General features: G+C 39.2%; 1 protein-coding gene across 1 annotated transcript in view; it reads left to right on the top strand.

Annotated features, from left to right (window-relative positions):
* The window catches only part of TRPC6 (transient receptor potential cation channel subfamily C member 6), a 104,799-nt gene that overhangs the window by 55,588 nt on the left and 24,509 nt on the right, over nt 1-24,702 (top strand). The window contains exons 2-4 of the mRNA XM_054187774.1: nt 10,196-10,970; nt 18,843-19,028; nt 20,132-20,296. Coding sequence (XP_054043749.1) covers nt 10,196-10,970; nt 18,843-19,028; nt 20,132-20,296 — 1,126 coding nt within the window. The remainder of the gene's footprint in view (nt 1-10,195; nt 10,971-18,842; nt 19,029-20,131; nt 20,297-24,702) is intronic.

Genomic DNA, 24,702 nt, shown 5'->3' with positions numbered 1-24,702 from the left:
GCAGATTTAACCGCATGGACAGAGCAGGAAATGAAATGAGCTTGATTTAGCTCAGCAATATGAAGGCTGAGAGGGGATATGATTGCTGTGTGTTTGTGGGTTGCGGGTAACCATTGTCAGGAGAAAGTGCTACTTAATTTGAAATACAATTCTGGTTCCTAAGCAAAAACAAATAGATACAAATTTTCCATTATTAAATTTAGGCTGAAAATTAGGTGAATGTTTCTAACTGCTAGAACAATCAAATTCTGGATTAGTCTTTCAGCGAGATTAGTGGGAGTAAATAAAATTCCAGCAAGACAGCAATTTCCTTTAAGAAAGAGTCTAATATTGTAATAGGAATTGGCATCTGTACTTGTAAGGGACTTGACTCCATCATCCTTCTGTGGTCTGTGTTCCTACTAAACTACCTACGTTACAGGAGGCCTTAATCTTACCTAATCATTTAGGATTCTTTTTTAAACAATGGAAAAATGTAGGTGCTCCACATGAAAATTTATGCTATCCTACAATAAATAGTAAAGGTAGACAGGAGAATTGTCTCTCCTTTATCTACAGAGTAGATCAAGATGACTAATTTATACTAGAATGCTACTGTTCCTATGCTAGAAATGAGATGACTGGAATACCACCCTATATAATTCACAAAATCAACCTTATTGCGCTTGAAGTGGAAAATACGGTAGAGACTGTGTGACCACTGCTGCTCTCTTGCATTTAATTTATTATTTTGTAGAACTCCTTCCTGAAATATGGTATCCAAACTGATGACAGTATTCCAGGCTTGGCCATACTGGCCCTTAAGTAATAAGTATGGTCATTTAGACTACATTTCCCCCAAAGTGCATTAATAATCTGTTGCAACAAACAGTTATTCAGTAGTCTGGGAAGGCTGAGGTTTCAAGTGGCTTTTAGAATTATGTGGCCAGGATCTGTGACGATAGGTGCTAACATGGGCATCTTTTTGATAAAAGATGGACTGAAAAGACCTTAGTAATGGTGAAATAAATATAAGAAGGTCAGAACAGGACTGAACGTACTATTCTGGATCATCAGGTCAATTCCTTTCCCTGCTCTTGGAGACAATCAAGTATCTTATACTCTTCTTAAAAAAACCTCCTGAATTAATATTTACTATGTGTATCTAATTAAGCAGAAATAATAAAGTGGAACAATTTGCTTTCTCTGTTACAATTAAACATATTTATAGTCTTACGCTGCAAGAACCAGTTTTAATTACAGACCCTAATTTTAATTAACTGCAATTGCAAATGGCCAAAACAGGAAAATTATTTCATAGATATAAAATATATTGATGAAGGGAAAATAGATTACACTGAGATTTTAGAGCTCTGCATCAGACATGCGCTACAGTCCAGCAAACAATGCAAAAATCTTCTATTTCATTCTGTAATAAGTTCTACTCCAGAAGATGAACTAGTGTCTAGGGAATGTATGTACTTAATCTTCCATTTAAGAAATTATTTTCTTCTAAATACAGGCAAGGAAAGAGGAAACACTACTGAACAAACAAGCTAATTCTAAGTATTCTTCACTAGCAATGATTACTCTTTGTTTTCATAAATTGTACTGAATGTATTGCTGGAATAGAAATATAATTGATTTCTATTATTTGAAAAATGAAAGAGAAAATGTTTAATGAACTGCAATTTTTGGCTGGTTAACTGAAGTTGTTAACATCTCAGGAAAAAATAACCACCATGATCCTGTCGAAGGGTTCGTTTCCTTGTATAAGGATCAAATGATAGCAAAATAATTTTCTACTGGTTTAGTTTTGCAGGGCGCATAAAGATAGGTGTTTTAAATCAGTGCTATTGTTATTGTGTCCTGGTTTCAGCTGGGATAGAATTAATATTCTTCCTCGTAGCTGCTATCGTGCTGTGGTTTGGATTTAGGATGAGAGCAATGTTGGTGTTTTAGTTGTTGCTGAGCAGTGCTTACACTAAGTCAAGGCCTTTTCTGCTCCTCACACCACCCGACTAGCGAGGAGGCTGGGGGTGCACAAGAAGCTGGGAGGGGACACAGCTGGGACAGCTGACCCCACGTGACGGAAGGGATATTCCGTACCATATAACATCACACTCAGCAACAAAAGCTGGGGAGTGTTGGCCAAGGGGTGGCAGTTGGTGCTCGGGGACTGTCTGGGCATCAGTCGGCAGGTGATGAGCAATTGCACTGTGCATCACTTGTTTTGTATATTCTTTTATCGTTATTATTATTATTTTCCCTTAATTTTCTGTCCTATTAAACTGTCTTTATCTCAGTCCTTGAGTCTTACCTTTTTTCTGACTCTTTCCCCCATTCCACTTGGGGGTAGTGAGCAAACGGCTGTGCGGTGTTTGGCTGCCTGCAGGGTTAAACCACGACATCTTGTCACTTAGTTTAAATAAGAACTGAATCTAGACTGAATGCATCTCTATTTTTTTGAAGGAGTTTTAAAAAATTATTATGATATTTTTCATGGGCTGAATCTATTGTCTCTTCAAATAATTGCAGTATAAATTATTTAAATGATGCTTAGCAGTAAGTGATTGTTGCAGAGATCATGAAGAAAGAAGCAGTCCAAGATTGATATGGAATTTGCCAGCATGCTGCTCAGTAGGATGGTCTCTGCATCTCAGATTATTGTGCTCCTTCAATTCAGTGATTAGTTTATTCAAAACTGAGAAGCCAGTGGGTAGCTATGAAAGGAGGAAAACCTGTTTCTTATGAGTAAAAATTCCTGTAGTCACTATGCACTTTAAAAAGTGATAGAGAGCAGCCTTGCAATGACATCTGCCAGCTCCCTCTGTACCCTTGGATGCAAGGTTTCAGGATTGTGTGTCCAGTTGGCTTAATTGTAACCCAGGTCAATCTTCCTCAAATGTATGTAATGCTTCACTCTGCTGGGGACCTTTGAGGTCTAGGGACAGACCTTACTGGTGAAAACTGAGGCAAAAAAAGCATTGAGTACCTCAGTACTGTGTCATTGGTCACTGGGTCCACCAGTTTGTTTAAAAGTGGGCCTACATGAATTTCCTTAGTCTTCCTTTTGCTTCTAGTGCACTTTCAGAAGACATTTTTTGCTGGTCTTCACATCCTTTGATACTTTTAACTCCAGATGAACTTTAGGTTTCCTAACTCCATCTTTGCGTGCATGGGTATTGTCGTAATGTTTCTTCCAAAACTGAGACTCAGAAGCAGAAGGATAAGTAGTAGAGATGTGTTATTATGCATTGAGCAGATGTGGGGAACTTAGGCTGTTTATCTTAGGCTAACGTAAACATAACATAGCTAATGTTATGTTGATGATGCTAACCATCCTGTACACGGTACATAATCTACAAGATTATGGAGAGATGGAGTTCCTGCTCTGAATCTTGGTCTCACGGTGTCTGTTTGCCTTTACTTACTGCAGGAGTTGGAGAGATTAACTTCATTAAACTGAATTTAGTCTTTGTGAACGCTTCCCATGGTAGGTAGGAGATGCAGCATGGCTTTTTGGATAGTAGATATTAGCAGGAGGAGCTTTCACGTATACAGTTGCAGCACATATGGAAGGAATGGGAGAGAAACTGATGGAGTAAGGATTGAGGGAAATAGACCCTTGTAGTCTTATGAGGAGCAGCTGAGGGAATTGAGGGTTTTTTGCCTGGAGAAAAGGAGGCTGAGGGAGACCTTATCCACTCTCTATAACTACCTGAAAGGAAGTTGTAGCAAGGTGGGGCTTGGTATCTTCTTCCGAGTAATACGTGAAAGGACAAGAGGAAATGGCCTCAAGTTGCACCAGGGGAGGTTTAGATTGGATATTAGGAAAAATTTCTTCATTAAAAGGGTTATCAAACATCGGAACAGGCTGCCCAGGAAAGTGGTTGAGTCACCATCCCTGGAGATATTTAAAAGACAGGTAGATATAGTGCTGAGGGACATGGTTTAGTGATGGCCTTGGCAGTGCGAGGTTAACAGTTGGACTTGATCTTAAAGGTGTTTTCCAACCTAAATGATTCTATGATCCATGATACCAGTTGGAGCAAAACAAGTATATCTTAAAGCACGGTGGTTTGGGTCTTTAGAACAAATTGGGGTGAAATAAGGTAGAGGGAGCATGGGTGCTCTGGGGATTTCTAAGGTGAGAGATACAGCAGTGACTTTTGTTGGAAGATGGTCACATCTTAAAGTCTGGAGAGGCTGTGGAGAGCAAAATTGCAGTAGCCATGATGAGAGTTAGTAGAAGTACAGATGAGAACAGTTGTAGCAGCTGATATGCTGACATACGTTAATTCAAATCTTTCAAAGCCTTTCCTTTGCTAAATACAAAAAGTAGATTAAAGATCAGTACATGATAGACGCTGGTTACTTTACTCATTGCCTTTACTCATTCTGCTGCCAGTTGAGTCAGCTGCAAAACTTGCACTGAGAAAATATTAGCACCTATAATGGCTTTTATTGAGCAAAGAACTATGGAAGGGGCTGCATAGCTTCAGAAGTGATCAGGATATAATACAATTTTTTACTTTCATTTCATTGATTGGACTGGGAACTCAAATTTACATGATGTGATTAACCTGCTATACAGTGTGTCCTGCTACTGCATTTCAATTGGAGTTGTCTGACTCCATACCAAACACTGAAAAGAAGCACCATTTCTTTGAATAGTAAAACTTGCATTTTGTTATTGTGGTAGTGCTTACATTTGACATAAAAACGTTTAGAGAAACTGAGCAACTGATACTTTGAAAAAATCTGATTTTAACGGTTTATTCAAGTCAAGAGCTAAATCGCACAGCGCCTTCTCAGATAGAGGTGGTCGTTTTCACCTTTTGCTACCCAAACTTGCTGAGCCCTGTGGAATCCAAACAGCATTATAGCTTCTACTGTGAAAGAAGTAGGAAAAGGAAACACAAGTCAAATATAAGTCAAATAAGAGGTTGACTAGATAATAACAAAATGATGCAAGCACAGTTATATCTATATGTAACTATTATATATAATAATTAGTTTAATTTGTTGATACTTTGTAATATTTTTTTTTCCAAATTGCTAGCAGAGAAACATTTCTTCCTCCTTCAAGCAGCACAAAATATTTAAATGCCAGCAGGGCAATATTGAGTTCTATGTGTAAATTCGTTTTGAAAGTAAACTCTTTTATTAGTAATAAATACAAATCCTATGAACTGTGGAAGCGTATCTCAGGAAAAAAACCTATATGCTCTTTATTTGATATTTATCCTACTTTTCCTGTATATATGTATTGAATTTTGTAAGCTTGCTACATTTTTCTAAACTGAAAAAAACACCTCAAAAGTATTACTTTTTGAAGTAATCACTCTAAATGTCACCTTTCTTATCTATATTTCATCTGAAAATGCTGGTTTTGACCAAATAATGCTTTATTCTTCCTACCTGTTTAGGGCTGCCTCCTATGATGATTTTGCTAGGTTCTTGCATTTATACACTCAGCTGTAGAATAGAAAGAGAGCAAAGCAGTATGCATCAAAAAACCCCAATATGATAGTTCATTAAAAGTGCAGGAGAATAAAAGAATAATTTAAAAAAAATGTTATATATATATAAAGTATGTCCAACCCAGATACACTTGTTTTTCTAAATATCTCCTAAAAAAAGGTAGCAGTTGAGTAGCAATTCACAATTTAGTGCACTCTTACGACATCACATTTGCAGAATGTCTTAAAAACAGTGGAGTCAAAGTTTTTGTATCCGTTTTTTATAAATTTGTCCTTTTACATTAGAAAAACTTTATTTTTTTATCAGTTAAGCTCTAAAACTACACCAAGTTTAATTAAATTTGGTAGAAGATGCATAACTACACTATGTATTGCTTATTTTTACTTTAGTTCTAGTTCATTTAACTATAAAAATGTATTTTTTTCCAAGCATTGCACAGTCTGGATATGAAAAGGCAACGTGAATGAAAATCAGTTCTGATCAGTTGATCAGAATCAACTAAACATCTTTTTTTCCAAAATTTTATGATTATTACACTGAGCATCTTTTTTCCAGTAAGCTCTAAAACTCAAGAAACATAGAGCCCGATTAAAACCCTTGTCTGTAGGATTAATTTAACTGAAGCATTTAAGTCCTTTATTTTTTGAGAACTAACTCTGCTGTGGAAGTTAAGGAACCTGTCTCCCTATGCTGTTGCTATGGTCATTGCCTAAGAGTTATTCAGTGCGTAAATCTTAAAACCCAGCAGGTTTTAAAGTTTCCCCTTACATGCTTTTCTTTCTCATTTTTTCTACCCTTGTCTTCAACTTCCTTCTCGTTCCTGTCTCCCGGTTGATGTTCACCTTACCAATACACTCTCATATTCCATGTTTGAAGAAACTTTTCGGAACCACGTTACAGTTCTTTAAGGTATAACTTTCAAAACTGGGGAGTCTGGCGTCTGCTTTCTCTGCTGCAATCTCCGCTTTCTACCATTTCATCCAATTTAGCACCCAAGTTTCCAGTAAAACACTTGTAGATATATCAAAAGACTGGCTTCTATTTAATGAATTTCAGGTTTTGGCACCAATATTGTCACCAATGCCAGTAACATTTTCATTCTTTCAGTTTTCGTGTTTTCTATGAAACCTCTCCTTCGTTTATTTTCAACAAATAAAAATATTTTTTTTTTTAATTTTAAAATATCTAGAAATATGCATGGAAAAATTTCAACCAGCCATACAGCATATTTACCTATACGGCATTAGCATATATCCACATTCTCTCATATGCTTTGAACCCCCACAGTAACTGAGACAGCCTTTGTAGAGATACTGAAGAGTAGATGAGGATGGGATCTAACTATTCCGTATCATGAAATGACACACATAGTCCAAACTAAGGCTGTAAACTTGCCACTGTAGCACGGTATTAGTACTGTCTGCATATTGGATAATGTGATGGTTGTCTATTTTGATATATTCCACATTCCACACCTGTAATTATCTTGCAGAAAAATTGTCCTTTTAGATTTAGGACTTCAGCAATTTGAAGCATTTCTAATGCTTCCCATATTTGTGGCACTGAGAAGGCAAGAGGCAAAAAGGAAACTTACAGCGAAGTTAAATATAAATCTGAAGAAATAATATCTTGTAATGTTACTTTTTGTGAAGACATTTTGAGTCACAAAGACTGATTTTTTTACTGTCATTTAAATACTTGTATTTAATGAATAAAATGATGCTCATGGTTATTATTTTGTGGGAAATACTGAAAATAGTGAAGTGTATTTGAGCATATGTGTGTAAAGAATCATTAAGCTGCTATTCAAAAAGAGAAGAGATGAAGTTGTAGTGAATATTATGTAGTTTAGCAGAGTAATTCTAGGAGAGAAAATTATTTGCAACTGAATTTCTGTTGAGGGTTGGGATCTTGGTTGACTGAAATAATGGAGTCATGAATTAAATTTTCTTCTTGTTAAAGAGAATGTAGCATATTTTGTAGCATTTCTCAGCAAACTTAGTATTGATATGGTTCACTTTATGTTTTAATAATTAAATAATTATTAATGAGGTAATGAATGATTAATATAAGAAGTGAGGAATGGCTGCGGCTTTCAGTAGTAGATGAATGGACAACATTTCAGAGCTATCGTGAAGCAACACTTGGCAGGATTTGTTGGCAAGCTACTGAGTGGAGGAATAAATAGGATATCAAGGTTATGAACTGCAATAATGAAAAGGATGGTGGAGATGGGGAGTAACAGATGTCATACAATGCAGTCGATATGCTTTTATCTCGTACAGATTCAATTTATGACTGAGCATTCAATTATAGATGTCAGAAAAACATCAGCAGGGCTGATGAGGAGAAATCAGATCCAAAATGTAATTTAGGCGGTTGCTGAGGTAGTGATGGGGGTAAGAATAATAAAAGCAAGTGAAGTCAGCCTGCCTGCTTTTCTGAGGCAGAAGGGAATTTAGAGAATTTCCATGCTCGTGTGCCCTGCTGTCCTGGGCAATCTCTTGTCCCTCATCCTGCAACTGCTGACTCCTTTCAAACCATGACGTCTTCACTCTGAGCTGTGACTTAGCACCATCATAGACCAAGCAAAGAGCTTTGGGTGAATGGCATCCTGAGGGGATGGTGGCTTTCAGAAGGGCCACCTGAGGGCATCTAGGCTCATGTGGTGTCACTGGGACTCCTCCTACCAGCTGAGCAGACGTGGGCTATCCTCACTGTCCTCATGGCTGTCTCTGGACTGAGGTAGTCATTGCATGTCATCGCTATTCTCCAGGTCATCTTTATACTCAAAATATGTATTTAAACAATGAACTTGACATCTGATGTTCTTTGTTTTGATACTCACTTGTTCCAGTGAAGTCCTTCAAAATATCTGCTAGATCTAGCAAAGCGTCAGAAAGTAGTACATTCATCTGGAGAAAACATAGTTTCACTCTTGCAGCAATTCTCAAACTTAGCTGAATGTTTTCTGTTGAAAATATTTGTGTAACCAGAAAGTGGAATTTTAGCGTGTAAAAATGTTCTAATGCTTTCTTCTTTTCTAGAGTAAAATAGGAAGCACTTTTTTTGTGAATCATAGAATCGTAGAATACCAGGGTGGAAGGGACCTCAAGGATCATCTTATCCAACCTTTCTTGGCAAAAGCACAGTCTAGACAAGATGGCCCAGCACCGTGTCCAGCTGAATCTCAAAAGTGTCCAATGATGGGGAATCCACCACTTCCCTGGGGACACTATTCCAATGGCTGATTGTTCTCATTGTGAAAAAATTTCCTCTTGTGTCCAGTTGGAGTCTCCCCAGGAATAACTCGTACCGATCTTGTACCCAGTAACTTGTACTTGTCTTGTCCATGTGACTCCTTGTAAAAAGGGGAGTCTCCATCTTCTTTGTAGCGACCCTTTAAATACTGGAACATGGTGATAACGTCTCCCCTAAGCCTTCTTTTCTCAAGGCTGAACAAACCCACTTCTCTCAGCCTTGTGTCATGGCAGGCTTCCCAGTCCTTTGATCACATTTGTGGCCCTGCTCGGGACCCTCTCCAGCCTGTCCACATCTTTTTTGTATAGCGGGGACCAAAACTGAACCCAGTATTCCAGGTGTGGTCTGACAAGCACTGAGTAGAGTGGGATGATGACTTTATCTCTCTTGTTGATGCAACCCAGCATCCTGTTTGCTTTCTTTGCTGCAGCACTCATATTCACTCATATTGAGCTTGCTGTCCACCAGGACCCCCAGGTCCCTTTCCACAGAGCTGCTCCCCAGCCAGATAGATCCCAGCCTGTGCTGCACTTCTGGACTATGTTTTCCCAAGTGCAAGACCTTACAGTTGTCCTTGTTGCACTTCATAAGTTTCTTGTTAGCCCACTCTTCCAGCCTACCCAGGTCTACCTGCAGGGTGTCTCTCTTTTCCAAAGTGCCAACTTCCCTGCCCAGTTTGGTGTCATCGGCAAACTTCATCAGGATACACTTGATCCCATCATCTGGATCACTTATCCGTATATTAAACAGCATTGGGCCCAGGATCGATCCGTGGGGGAGCCCACTTGTGACAGGTTGCCAGTTTGAAAAGGAGCTCTTTACCACCACCCTCTGGGGGTGGCCTGTCAGCCTGTTCCCCACCCACCGCACAGACCGCTTATCTGGACCATAATGCATCACTTTCTCTAGGAGCAGACTGTGGGAAACCATGTTGAAAGCCTTGGAGAAATACAGGTAGACAATGCCCACTGCTTGCCCCTCATCAACCGAGCAGGTTACTTTCTCGTAGAAGGCGATCAGGTTTTTCAAGTGACCGTTTTGTGAAGTGACCGTACACATCAGAGGGATGTGTGGGATACCAAATGATGATGAGAAGTTTGGACAGAAGAGTGCCGGAAAAGCAGAAAGGGGTTTCTGTATAAACCTGAGAAAGAACCTTACCTTTTAAACTGTTACTCTACCTATTTCACATGACGCACAATCCACCTTCACTAAATATTATGCAAAAGTTGTGGAGGACAAAACAGGGAAAAAGGCATGGTCTTAAATGATGATTGACTAAGTCTTTTTCTCCTTGTTGAAATAGAAGGTTGCTGGCTACTGATTCTGGGGCTGTGTAGCGACAGTGGTTGCTAAGTGCATTAAAATATGCAGCAGATAGATCATTAAAGTATTTTTATTAATTATCATTTAAAATGGATTTGCCCTTGCATACAGTAGAACTAATAATTTCTCTATTTCCACACAGCCGAGGTAACGAGAATAGACTAGCGCTACGACGACAGACCATTCTCCGGGAGAAGGGGAGGAGGCAGGCCAGTCGAGGGCCAGCGTATATGTTTAATGACCACTCCACAAGTCTTTCTCTTGAGGAGGAGCGCTTTTTGGATGCAGCAGAATATGGAAATATTCCAGTTATTCGCAAAATGCTGGAAGAATGTCCCTCACTCAATGTGAACTGTGTGGACTATATGGGGCAGAACGCCTTGCAGCTGGCAGTTGCCAATGAGCACCTGGAGATCACAGAACTTCTGCTAAAGAAGGAGAACCTGTCTCGGGTTGGGGATGCCTTGCTTTTGGCTATTAGCAAAGGTTACGTTCGGATAGTGGAAGCCATCCTAAACCATCCTGCATTTGCCGAAGGCAAGAGGCTTGCCTTGAGTCCTAGCCAGTCGGAGCTCCAGCATGATGATTTCTATGCATACGATGAAGATGGCACACGGTTTTCCCATGATGTCACACCAATCATTCTGGCCGCTCACTGCCATGAATATGAGATTGTCCACACTCTGCTGAGAAAAGGAGCTCGGATCGATAGGCCACATGACTATTTCTGCAAGTGCAGTGAATGCAATCAGAAACAAAAGCATGACTCTTTCAGCCATTCTAGGTCTAGAATCAATGCCTACAAAGGTCTGGCCAGCCCTGCTTATCTGTCTTTGTCCAGTGAAGACCCTGTAATGACTGCCTTAGAGCTCAGCAATGAGTTGGCTGTGCTTGCCAACATTGAAAAAGAGTTTAAGGTGAGTAGAGGGATACCGATTCTGACAGACACAGAATTGCAAAGTTCAATCAAAGGTTTTTATCCATTTCTTGGACGGTGATAGATCAGCATCATCTTCACAGGTCAGCAGAATAACGTGGGAAAATGTATAATTGTCTAATGAATGGGAGATTTAAATCTTTGTGAATGTCTTAGTGCTCTGTGCTGATGGTAATTCATGCTGCTTATGTAGAAGGTGCCGAAGAACTAATTTTCCACTCCCTGTCAGGCAGGATAGTAAGGGAGTCCCTTCAAACCCAGGATTGAAGCTGGCTTAGGACAGGGGAAAGAGGAGACTCTAGTAGGACAGTTTGGTCACTTACACAAGACAAGTTGCATGGTTCTGCTAAACCCTCATACATTCTCATTATTTGCTCGTAGTTGGACTGAAAGCTTTCTCACTTCTCACAGTGTTTTACAGTTATTTACTAAAAGAACTCTAAATAATGTCCCTCTTGTCCTTCTTTTATGTGATGCTTGTCTTTGGTGTTTCTACTGACCTCTTCCTCTTTTTGACTTATTGGTACCTACTTATATGTGAACTCTGTGAAGTTAAAGACTTTTTCAGTGTTATATATAATTTTTAATGTTACAAAAATGCATGATTTTGAAGAAAAAATAATGAAATAGTCGAGATCCAAGGATTCAAGGCCCCTTAGATCCTTGAAGCATGAATGATCTTTGGGGTTTTTTTTATTATGTAGATACAATGGTGCGCAACCTACAAAAATATTTATCATAGTTTATTTGTGTTAAGACAGAAAGAATGTAAGCTTATTGCTCTCCGTAAATGCAAAGTCAGGCCTTGTACAAACATAGGCAGTGTTAATTATGACTTAGGTTACCTAAAATCACTTGGACTGGTTTTACCTTATGGGACCCTGTTGAAAGCAGATGCTTGCGTATGATACTGCTGTGACAGAGTAAGATATCTAGACTTCACTAGCAGGAGGTCAAACCCCCTCCAAAGAAGTAAGAGAATCATTTCCAACATTGTGTTAGGAAGAGTTTGAAGTTGCCATGATCAATATTTAATGCTAATCTTCCAAGCAGTGGTACAGTTCTCAAGGCCGTGAACCCATCTCTGCTCAGCCAACCTGAGCTGAGTTGCTGCAGTTCTGAATTAATTACTCCTGACTCATTCTCGTGGGTGTACCTTTGTGGTACCAATCTGTTGTAAGAAGCTGAAATATTTCTTGGAGAGGGAATGTGCAAGGGGCTCTTAAAAAGAGCAGCTAAACAGCTGGAATGGGAGCAGAGGAGAATTTTTAGTTTATATCAATAAGACCAAATTCTGGGAAGAGCATTTCAGCTTACAGCAGAGGATGAAAGTCTGCCTCATGAAGTCCCTGGCAGAAATCCTTAGGACCTCAGTGGACTGAGTTTTCATTCACTGCTTTCATGTACAGTTCAGAGAAGAGTATTTAAACCACATACTCTTGTTTCTTTCTCTTTAGCAGCTGCTGAAGATGTGAACAAAAGGACTTGATTAACTTAAAGGGGAGTAAATTTAGAACAGAACAGAAAAACATTTTTCATACACCATAAATGCTGCCTGTTAAGTTCATGGCTATGTTGAGATTGTTGTCTGATTTGTAGGCACTGTATAGCTCCGTTTACCACAGTTGGAGCGACACAAGCTAAGATTACTATAAAGATAAATAAAATCATCATCTGGAACTGTCAGCAAGAAGCGTCCTTCAAATGTATGCTGCAGTTCCTAAGTGGCAAGATGAACTGGGAGTGCGGTATTTGTCCCTGGTGCCACCAGGGCAGGGAATGGAGCACATGGGTGAGAAAGGGTGGGCTGGTTCAGAAAACACGCTTCTGCAGCCTGCCCTGAAGAGCCATGAGGAGGTCCTTCCTCGGCATGAGCTGGCTCATCCCTAAGTGACTTGTTTTTTCAGTTCCTCTTTTGCTTCCGTTGCCTTCTCTAAAAGTAGACGTCTACCTCTAGGGTAGTGTTGCGTAAAGAATTACAACGGAGATTTTGAGGTACTGTCCCTCAGCAGAAACAGGAGGCTGGACAAGAGGCAGAGCAGCTCCATATTGCCGAGTGTTAATCAGCCAAGCTCTGCTGGGACGTACGTACTCTGTAGAATACAGTGAAGGTGAGTGGGAATAATGAGGTGCAGAAGCACAAGGCAACATGGAAATGTTGCTCTCTCTTAATTTAAGGTTTCACCAAGAGCAGGCGGCTGGCAACATAAGGTCTTTTGGGAACATTTTTGTAGGTACTAAATTCACCTGGTGAGTTCTGGATAAATATGAAAGGCAAAGGAATACATTTATACGAGCATTGACGAGAGTTAACATTTACACTATTGATAAGTGATAACATGTACAATATCTAGACAGGCTGGGGGCTTGACTGAGAAATACCTGGCTTAGGTCCATAGCAGGCAGTACAAAGGTTGTGTGTACAAGCTGCAGGAAATGGATGCTGTTTTCTTTACTGAGTCTGGGCTGGTTTCTGCTCCTGCAAGCTCATGTCCCTGCTTGCAGCAATTTATCTAAAAATTGTTGCCCTTACTTTATTTCAGAAGTTTGCTATAATTATCCAGATACTGCATAAAATCATCCAGTCCCTGCATAAAAATGTGGTTTTCATGAAAATGTGTTGCACGTGTTAGCGTAATCAAAACAAGTATATTTTTAGTGAATAGATTACCTGGACATGGTAAATCTTTAGCTCCACTTAGGGTTTGCCTGAGCCCGTTTAAAGCATTTAAAACCTTGCCTGAATGAAAATTGAACTTTCTGGTAATACACTGTTTCAAAAGTCACCTATCTTACAGTGCTGATGGGGTATTGTTGCAGGGGAGCTTCCTAGTGGGTACCTACAGCAACCAGCGGCACAGACGACTCCCACGTCTTCCTCAGAGGCGATGGAAAGGGATGATGCTGAATTGTGATGCTGGTTGCTTCATTACTAACTTCTAAATGACTTCTCTCTCCTGTCTTACACCATCAGAGATAACACTGACCATGAAACTGTGATTCATGCAAAACAGGAAATGCCATAATCAGTGGAAACTGCTGTTCTCTGGAATAAACTACTTTACTTCCTTCAGTCCTCTGTAGCAGTGTTATCTAGCATTACATGCCTGTTGCATTTCGTTGCAGGTACTGTTTTCATAAGCGTTTTGGAGGATAATTCTTTATTAGGAGTAAAACCAGAAGTAGAAGATGACTTCTGAAGGAAGATTGGCTGGACAGATGTGTCAAGCACAGCGTAGGAATATTTCTCTAGCAATCAAATAACTAATTCAGGCTTCCTGAGTAATTCCGAGGTGTTCAGGATTTAATGTAGCCATTTAATTTAGCTTTGTATGTCATAGTTAAGTGTGCAGCTTTACAAGGTTTGATATTATATAGAATATTTTTATTTTGGGGGATAGAGCTTGTATTTTCTGTCGTCTAAATCATTTTCCCACCCTAGAGGAAATATCTCTACTATGTTCATAAGGACGCAGATGATATCTGACAAATGTTGTCCTGCAGAGATGTGGCCTGGAGTTTTGAGAGGGACAGCTGTGGCCAGTGCTGTTCAAAATGGATAAAATTTGCATTAAGTACAAAGTCCTCTGCAGCTATAATGGTGACAGACAGTTTTATTGTTTAATGTGATGGAGTGAAAAAAACGTATTTTTAAAATAAACGTAGATATGTTACTGTTTGTTTTAAGTTAATGCCCCTAATAAGGTCGTCTGAGTTTGCTTTTCTGATGAGAAGGAAAGTTCCGTTTATCATCTCAAAGTCTGATTTCCTGTTTGTTTTCATTTATGCAGCCTCATTACAGAAATCAGGTCCCAGTCTTCATTATGGGTATTGTCAGCTCTCTCAGAGAAAAGCTAACGTCACCTTTTAGAGAAGAACTGAGGCACAGAAGGGGTAGGGGCCACCTTTGTAAGGGGAATAATGTGTTTATCTATCTACTGAGATGCTTAAATCCAACATGTAGGTCCCACTTACATTCGTAAGGGACTTCGAAATCCTAACTCCTCATACAGCAGTACCTATGTTTCTGGTCTTGGCCTCTACACTTCGCTAAGCAGGGCCAGGACGTGGTCTGGAGCACTGCTCCATCTCATCTGTGGGATGTCAGCCTGTGCCCTGAGAGCATTTTCATCCCGGGCACAGTCTGGGGGACATCAGGAGCCTGTGACTGGGCACAGGAGGCCATGTGGAGGAGGCCCCTTTCTTCTGGGAGAAACGGCTGTGGTGATGCTCTCCTGGCCATGCTCTCCTGCTCACATGGTCAGCTGAGGTTTTCAGAGTGACCATGGCCTGCTTGCTCCCTTACCTGGGGCACCAAGACAGTCTGCGGCTGCTCCTGCCACAAAGGGCTGGTGCCCCCTCTCAGCAGCAGCCACTGTCACCCCCACCTCTCCTCTCATTCCTCTGCCACCAGCTTTTTGTTCCCCTGGTTCCTCACCCCCCACAGCACTCACCCCAAACCATCACCTTCCTTTTGCTGGGTGGGAGCAGCCAACGCTGCCCCCTCATCCTTGGTGTGGCAAAATTTGTCTTTTCCTAAATTGCTGAGGAGCCCTGAACATGTCTGTCACATACATAAAATAAAGCACGTGCATACTTTAGTTCAGAATTAAGGGCTGATTCTTTTTAGAGCCTCCAACTGTAGTTTAATTGCTAACTGCCTTCTCCAGTCTCCCAGGACCGCTTTTTTCATTCATTAAGTTTACAATTTGCAGTAAAGGAGAACTTGTGGAGTTATCCATGTGCCTGTGGCCATTTTCAAAAATAAGTTAAGCCAAACAAATTTCCACGTTCCCTTGGCTCACAGTAATGGTAAGAGACATGTGAGACTTAGGGGGGAGGGGTAAGTTTCTATGCACGTGTGACACGGAGACACTGAGGCGGCAAGAAGAGTGTATTAATCATTTTCTGGTGTCACTGCACATTTAAACGGACCGAGGAGACAAGGGGCAAAAGGCAACTCATGCAGTAGTCTCTGCAAGTGAACACACTTGATTTCTTAGAAACGAAGTTCCCCGGCTAGAGCAACCTTCCCTGCCTTCAGACTCTGACAAATATTCCTGTAGCAGTTTGAGACATTATCATCCCATCTGTCCTCCATAACCTTCCCTAAGAGGATGAATTCTTCCTAAGGGAATAGGTTTCAAGACAGCAGGCTGTGAGCTGGAGCAGAGAGGTGCATTGCCTTCATCTGACTGCGCTGTCTCACAGCCGCCCTGTGCCGGGGCTGGGCCGGAGGCGGTGATGCCGGGCACCACATGATTCCCCACACCTCATTTGCTGTAACCTGACCGCCGAGGAGATTTCGGCTCAGCTACCACCACGGATCACAGCTGCAGTGGTATTTCACAGGAGGGGAAGCTGCTTCATTGCATTTGCAAATGAGAAAATAAACTGATGGAGTTTCTGGGTGAATTTACTGGGTGTAAATACGTGATATCGTGTACTAACCGAATTAAAGAAGGGATAATTCTGCAAAGTGTGAATAGGGTATCTGACTATTTTTTAAAGTTCTCATTCAGTATTCATTTTGGTAAATAGGAGTACACTCAGAAAAAATCATATTCTTCATTAGAATAAATCATCAGATGTGACTTTTGTTTTGAGACTGCCCAAGGGCATTGGACTCCACCATGGAGTACTGGTATCCTCACACACTGTTTTGAAAATCCATGTCACGTCTCGGTCACCAGAGCTGGAAAATACTGATGAAGAGTGTCTGAGTGTGTAGGTATATATTTGTCTCCTACCAGAAAATATGCGCATACCAATGGATTAAAAATCTAGTACAATATTTTGAAATAGTTATTTATGAAGGCCAAATTATATTGTCCTAAATTTGTTGCAAAATACTCCTTTTTTCATTTGATGTTCAGGGGTCAAATACCAGTTTGTAACAGTTCACGGTACCTAAACGTACATAGGCTGACTCTATGTTTTTGCTCTGTCTGTAAATCTCAAATGGCTACTTTTGCTTTAATTCTGAAGAGGACATTTATGTATTAAAATGATTGAATGCTGAGTCTTATCTTAGCTGCTGCTGCAAAAATGAAAGCCAAACGGAAGGTGATACATTACTCCCAAAAAATGTCTTTCTGTAGTGCGAAGAAGTCAGAATTTTGGTTAATCTCTATTGTTATTCTCCTGAAGAGAGGGAAAAAGAATAATACAATAATAAAATATACAGCATGTCATGAAATGGTTAGTTTTAGTATTTCGCTTCTGTTGTCTTTGTAGAGAAATGACATTAAAGTTCCTTTCTCTTTAATGACAGATCTGAGCTATCTTGCTTACATTACATTATTAAAAAAAATAAATCACTGACAGTTTTATGTAGACGTACAATAGTGTCTGTAACTATTTGTCTGTGAATGTTTGCATCCATCTAAGTAAAGTGAAATGTAAAACTTGGATGCAGTCCTTTAATATATCCAAGTAATAAACTGGTATTGTGGTGTTGTGGGTAATAAAGCACAAACATGCATGAAATACACCCTCGGCAAATAAATTAGGATGTTCTGTGTACTCAAAATAATGGTTTCTCTTCTAGGGTGTGCGTTAGATGGCAGTTAGTATGAAGGAAGTAATTAAAAAGAGGGAACTAAACAGAGACTAAGAGTGGGAGAAGGGGGAATGCTATGCAGAACAGACCAGAAGAGGGAGAAACGTGTTACTGTAATAAAAGCAATCATAGAAAGTTACATTGAACATGAAATAGAGAGTCCATGAGCAGTCCTGTATGGTGTGGGGTGGTTGGAGTTATTTTCATTCTTTTTTGGGGGAAAAATTCTACAGTAATTTCATCTTTTTAAGACATCAAATGTAGCAGAGATCACAAAACCAGCAGAAGTTGTCAACACATGTATGAGTAAATCTCTTGTAAGATGTAGGCCAGGGGCAATATATCTGTACATTTTTTAGCTATAGATACATATCTATATCCATCTAACTTCCTATCTCTCTAGCTATATTAATCTTTTATGACCCAAACACAGCTGCAAGTAAGGAGTGGCTAACAAACTGTGGATTGCAGTGATCAAAATATCTTTTCCTGTTTTGACTTATGCCTTTTGGAAAACAGTGACTGAGAAGAATATTCGGTAGTTAAAGCAATAAGCAACTGAACCTGCAGCTGTAGAGCAACATTTTGGCTCACACTGCGAAGTCTGTCGTGAGGTATTTGAGCTAGAGAGCACTGAGTTGAAGTTAGAGATGTGGTATCACCATGCTATGTGTAGTGCTGCTGACACAGTTGCTGGAAAACAGCAATCAAGTCTTGTGTTTGTAAGCTAAAAGAGATTTTGGAAAATGAGAAAGATAAGATTTACAAGAATAATTCAAGGCGTAAGAAAATTCAATATACTTATGTAATTCTCAAGAAGGTTGGGAAGTTGTGTAGATGAGTTCTCTGTAGGATACTCATCCAATTGAGATCTCTACAGTGTAACTTTCTACATGTGAAGTAGTTATCTATAATTCTGTGACAGCGAATAGAAGAATATTTCCTGTGCTATTTATCTCAACTTGAAATAGTCACTAAAATATGTCATACAGTATTTCTGAAAGTGTTCTTTTTACTTTCAATTGTCTCTAAAGGAAGTCTAGAGAAGTAACTCGTGTATAAAAATAGATAATGTAGATGTCCAAGGTAACCAAGGTGAGACAAACCCTACTCTTTGAACATTCAGGGGAAGTAGGTGTCTGTTAACAAAGTGCTGTCAATCTACCAGACAAAAACAGAACAAGATGCAAACAAACTATTGATGCTCACAAGTGTAGCTGGGATGTAGAACTCTTTCTCTTGCGTTAGATCTAAACAGTGAGTTATCGTCTTTCTTCTTTTCTTTTCTAGAACGATTACAAGAAATTGTCTATGCAATGCAAGGATTTTGTAGTGGGACTCCTTGATTTGTGCAGAAATACAGAAGAAGTGGAAGCTATTCTGAATGGTGATGTAGAGATGAGCCATAATAATGGAGAACGTGGTCGCCCCAGCCTTAGCCGCTTAAAACTCGCCATTAAGTATGAAGTTAAAAAAGTAAGCAATTATGTTGATCAAACAGACATGTCATGGTAGTGGTATTAAATTGTGCTATTATTAAATGTTTATGTTTTCATAGCCTATGACACTTAAATGAACACTTCGGCCATTTTGATTGAAAATCATTTTGACTGAAGAGCATCTACCAGCATATGGACACTTGTCAAACACTTGTCAAGCTGTGGTCACTAAAGAGAGCTAAAACAACTTTTGAAGAGAAAATATCACATTGAGCTTGTCCTTTGTAACATTTGAGTCTTAATCCATCCTTGACTGTGAACTTTCTTCCAACACTGTCTCTTGCCCAAATAAAGACATTTCTTGCACCTTCAGCCAGTCATCCTTTAAATGTAGAGAACTAGTCTAGAAAATAAAAATACTAGGTTCAGTTAAATTTTTAATTGCATTTCCGGGTCTAGACTTAAAAATTTATGGTGCACAAGAATCCAATGTTTATTAATATATACCTTTGTGAGATGCTTCTTATATTTTCCAGAGGTTTTGAAAGAAAAGAGGGTTATTGGCCAAACTTCTCATTTTTGCAGAATTTGTCCAAAAGATTCCAGAACCAAGTTACAAATATTCCTCAGCTGATTTTCTGCAAAAGTGATAGCTGTATTCTTATGCCAGCTGAAAAAACATTTTCCATGTTTTTCCATGTTAGCATGTGAAAATATGGCATATTCTTTCTTTCGTAACTGAAGACTGTATAGCATCCTTTGCAGAACAGAAAGACCTAAAGTTTTGGAATTTCTGAAGTAGTAACATGAAAATTATAGATGTCAGAAACAACTAGAGTTTGCCCAGATAAAGTTTATGTTTAATTACCCTTAGATGGAAATTAATAGCTTGTGATGGAACACAGTCTCAAGAAAATAATATTTTTTTTAAATTAAAGGATTTATTGTTGCTGATAACAACATGCCTTCATGCTGGGAGATTATGCTCACCAAAAAACTTTTTCTTATACCCTTGTTAATGCTGCTTTGAATATAAGTTGTTGCTGTTCCGACATTCTTAATACACTTCATATAGATGTTATTTTAATGAAAGATACTCTGATAGCAACATTATCTTTGTGCTCTTTTTCTTTGTTACAGTTTGTAGCACATCCAAACTGCCAGCAGCAACTTCTCTCAATCTGGTACGAGAATTTGTCAGGTTTACGGCAGCAGACCATGGCAGTGAAGTTTCTGGTTGTTCTTGCTGTTGCAGTAGGGCTGCCATTCCTTTCGATGGCTTACTGGATTGCTCCTTGCAGTAAGGTCAGTCTGTGAAATCTTGTAATGGCCTTTTATTAACTCCTGTATCATCCGTATGTAGATTCCTGTCTGGCAAAGATGAAGTATGAGTATAAATTACTGACATGCTTAAATAATACTTCAGAAACGTGTCATTTTAAAGCTGAGTTAGAACGGAATGGCTGCGAGATTGCATGTCCTGAAAAATGTAGTTAAGACAGGTAAATGTATTGTGTTAAATGCAATGTATATCAAATTAAATTACAATGATTGAGCAAGAGTTGCCTTGGAGAAATTGTACTTTAGAAACAATGAGTCAAACTATTCTTCATTTAGTTGTTGTCTCAGTAGGCAGGTGCAGAGGGTCCTCGTTTCCCATTGTTTCAGAGCTAGACTGAGTTCAGGCTGTGGGTTGATTCCAATTACTTCAAAGGCAATTTTATTTTTGATTATTAAAAATTAATAGATACAAGTCACTGAAACATGAATGCCAGAAATTAAAACAATCGTCATCAGTTTTGTAGAAGTCAAAGTGAACTGTATTGGCTTATCAAGACAGTGCTACTACTCGTCATATTTCATGAGGTTTTTAAAGCAATCATGCAACCTCCCCTGCATCCCTTTATAATGCAGTGTCTGGATTTGGATGCTACCACTGTGTCCGTTTTGGATGATATATAGTATGGAAAGCCTTTCCACTGAAGATGGGTTACAATACCTAACCTCTCTGAACTTTATGTTGAATCTCTCTTTTAACACTATCCATTTTAAATGAACACTGATGGAAGATTTCCCTTGAGATTATGTTAGAGGGAACAAATGGGATCCTATAAGGATTATGCAACAGCTTACAGTATAACATCCATGATTTTAGCAGGTCGAATCCTGTGCACATACAATGATTCCAGGGGAAGAGGAAGGTTGAAAGAGAGGATTGAGGTCTTTGTACTTTGGTGGTTTTTTTATTGTGTTCTGAGAGAAGACAGGTGGGCCTTTTTTTTTTTTCCCTATTTTTCATTTCTTTCATTCTGGACAATAAAAATCAGTTATATCATTTTCACTTTTCTGTATAGTGACTACGATTTTTATGAATACTTTTGTCTTAAAACACACCTTGAGATTCAACATACTTCAGTAATTGGTTTTCAACTGTAGCAGTGACATATCGATTTGTCATTTTCCTTTTTCAATGATTTATTAGATCTTAAAGTAATATTGAACAATTGTACATTCTGAAAAAGGTATTTCAGAGTAGCTTTTTGAAGTCAAGGTTCATGGGACAACATCCTTTAAGGTTTCACTTCCTTTGTCACTATGTCACTATTTAATCGTCTCAATGTGTGATTTATATGTGGAATGCTTCTTGTTTCATTATATTCTGCAAATGTAAAATCTAATCCACCTTTTTCACCAGTTGTCATTTCTTACCTTGTGCTTCACTCATACTTCAAAGTTTGATTCTTCTACTTTTTTAAGACAAAAATGTTCACTGTTTAATTTCAGGATAGGCTTGCTGCAATACAGAAGATGATCTGTATCAACAGAATCCATTCTGTGTATGAATTGATGGATTTTATAAATCTCTTCTCCTCCTACGGAGATAAAGTACCCATTCTTTTTCCAGGTTTGGCACTATAGAGCACAGTGACAGAAGAGAAAGAAAACAGAGTATTTGTGGTGAAAATAACAGCTTGCGGTGGAGTTATTCTGACACGTTTCATTATATTCTCATGCCACAGCTCTGAGAAAGGCAAAAATGTCTTTATAACACTTGCAACATCTCAGTCAGTTACCTGTACAGCTGACCAGTTTTACCTTTAGGAAAAAGTTAATTAGAGCTTGGACCACAGATACCGAATTGAAAGTTTCAGATCAGAAGAAACTCCATAGAAATACATAGACAAAGTCCTGTTGTTTTGGCAGGAATTCACTAGTGTCAGATGCTGAAAGGAATTAGGTTGGCTCTTATTCGAGTTTCAGATAGCAATTCACATGGAGGCTCTTCAAAGATTTGTGAACTGTTTGCTCTGCATTTCTAATTGGTAAATCAGCATAACTACTGACAGCATTAACTCAAAACTTCTAGAATGCTATTTTATTGCATAACATAAGCTCAAAATGAGCTGACAATGTGCACTCACAGCCCAGAAAACCAACCACATCCTGGGCTGCATCAAAAGAAGCGTGGCCAGCAGGTTGAAGGAGGTGATTCTGGCCCCTCTACTCCGCTGTCCTGAGACTTCACCTGGAGTACTGCATCCAGCTCTGGAGCCCTCAGCACAGGAAAGACATGGACCTGTTAGAGCAAGTCCATAGAAGGGCCAAAAAGAGATGATCAGAGGGCTGGAGCACCTCTCCTATGAAGACAGGTTGAGAGAGTTGGGCTTGTTCAGCCTGGAGAAGAGAGGGCTCCGGGGAGACCTATAGACCTGTAGGAAGACCTACAGCCTTCCAGTACCTAAAGGGGCCTTACAGGAAGGGTGGGAGTACACTCTTTATCAGGGAGAGTAGTGATAGGACGAGGGGTAACGGTTTTAAACTGAAAGAGGGGAGATTTAGAGTAGATATTAGGAAGAAATTCTTTACTGTGAGGGTGGTGAGACCCTGGCGCAGGTTGCCCAGGGAGGTTGTGGATGCCCCGTCCCTGGAAGTGTTCAAGGCCAGGCTGGATGGGGCTTTGAGCAACCTGGTCTAGTGGGAGGTGTCCCTGCCCATGGCAGGGTGGTTGGAACTGGATGATCTTTAAGGTCCCTTCCAACCCAAACTATTCCATGATTCTATTTTTTATATATATATAGTAAAAGCTCCCTGGAAGCAGGACTGACCACGGTTGAACTGATTACACAAATCCTGGAAGTTATTATGACATTGCCATGTAACAATGATCCAATAAAATCTTGAAATGACACTTTTAAAATTCCAGATCTCTTTACAGTGAAGACATAGGCCAGCTCATGTTGAGCTTCTCATCAACCAGCACACCCAAGTCCTTCTCCTCGGGGCTGCTCTCAATCCATTCTCCACCCAGCCTGTACTTGCGCTTGGGATTGCCCCAACTTTTCTGTCTCTCTGAATACTTTAGTACTCAAAATACTTCTCTTCTCTTTTGAATGGGTGGGTGGGGTGCTGCCAGGCATTCAGTCTTTTAAATTTTATATTTTTTTGATCAAGGGATATATTAACATTACCCCCTTTAGTGTTTTTTCTTGTTTTCTGGCTATGTCTCTTTCTGGCATCTGTCCCCTAACCCATATTCATTTGTGAACACAAGAATAATGCATTTAAAAGGACACTGTCAAGTTACTTTATTATTTTCCAGCTCTACTTTATTGTGTGTTGTTCGTGACTGTTCCTTGCGAGCTTGAAATAAAATCTTTCCCCATGACTATTACCTGTTCTCTGTGGTTCACGCAAAATAATTGGTTGTTGAAGTTCATCTCCTGAGGCTGATGGAATATTTTATTTGAGAAAAGATAAATTAATTTTATTGAATGAGAAACATTAATGAATGGCACGTGTTTGCAAAATAATATAAAGGAGAAAGAAGATCAAATTTTGTGCCTGCTAACCTTGACAGTGTTCCTTTAACAGTATATTCTTTTTATATTTGTCTAGTTTTCTTAATTTATCCGTATTTTAGACCTTACCATCACATCCTCAGCTGCATCCTCTTATTGTGTGTTTCTGTAAAAGCTGACTTTTACAGAACAGCAAAATTCTGATTTTGATATTGAAACAACCGTAAGCAAAAATGCAACTACAAATAACTTCTCTTTCTGCTTTCCTCTCCCTTTTCTGGACCACAGATCGTTCTGTGTTTCAGCTGAGATCTGTGGCACTTGCTTTCAGTTCTTTCCGAGGAATTTTTGTCAGATACAGATACTGTCTTCATTTACAATAAAAAATTATTTTTCTTCAGCTACTGACTAAGTGATCAAGCTAAGACTTTTACTATTAATACAGGCACTCTCAAAAATAAAGTAAATTATTGCTAAAAGTTCAGCCTTGGGTGAATTTGTGTGAAAGTATCAGGTTTTTTAAGTGTTGCACTAAACCATTTTAAAGTTGTTCTTAGTCATGACAAAACTGAGGACGTTTCCACTAAAGGAGTCAGGAAGGAAATTAAGACACTACAGAACTATAAACATTAACCTTTTGAGGCCTTCTGACCCTTTTTTTTTTTTTTAGAAAGTTGGGAAAACTGCACGATAAATGAGCTAAATTGAGTAATTGAGTATCACGTCAGTCAGGAAACAGAATTCTTTGGTCATAATTCACTCCTGCTGATAAATTAATGCTTCTAGCAAGGGTCGAAATCTCATTTTCTTCGTTGCCTCATGAAGATGACTAGCGTGTACCAAATTCAACAACCATAATAAATTTTTCTCTCAATTACCTATAATAGACATAGATGCCCCAAAATCATTACA

The sequence above is a fragment of the Rissa tridactyla genome, chromosome 1, assembly GCF_028500815.1.
Source record: "Rissa tridactyla isolate bRisTri1 chromosome 1, bRisTri1.patW.cur.20221130, whole genome shotgun sequence".
In the NCBI taxonomy this organism is placed as follows: Eukaryota; Metazoa; Chordata; class Aves; order Charadriiformes; family Laridae; genus Rissa; species Rissa tridactyla.
The sequence above is the reverse complement of the archived record's forward strand: the minus strand, read 5'-3'. Positions and strand labels throughout refer to the sequence as shown.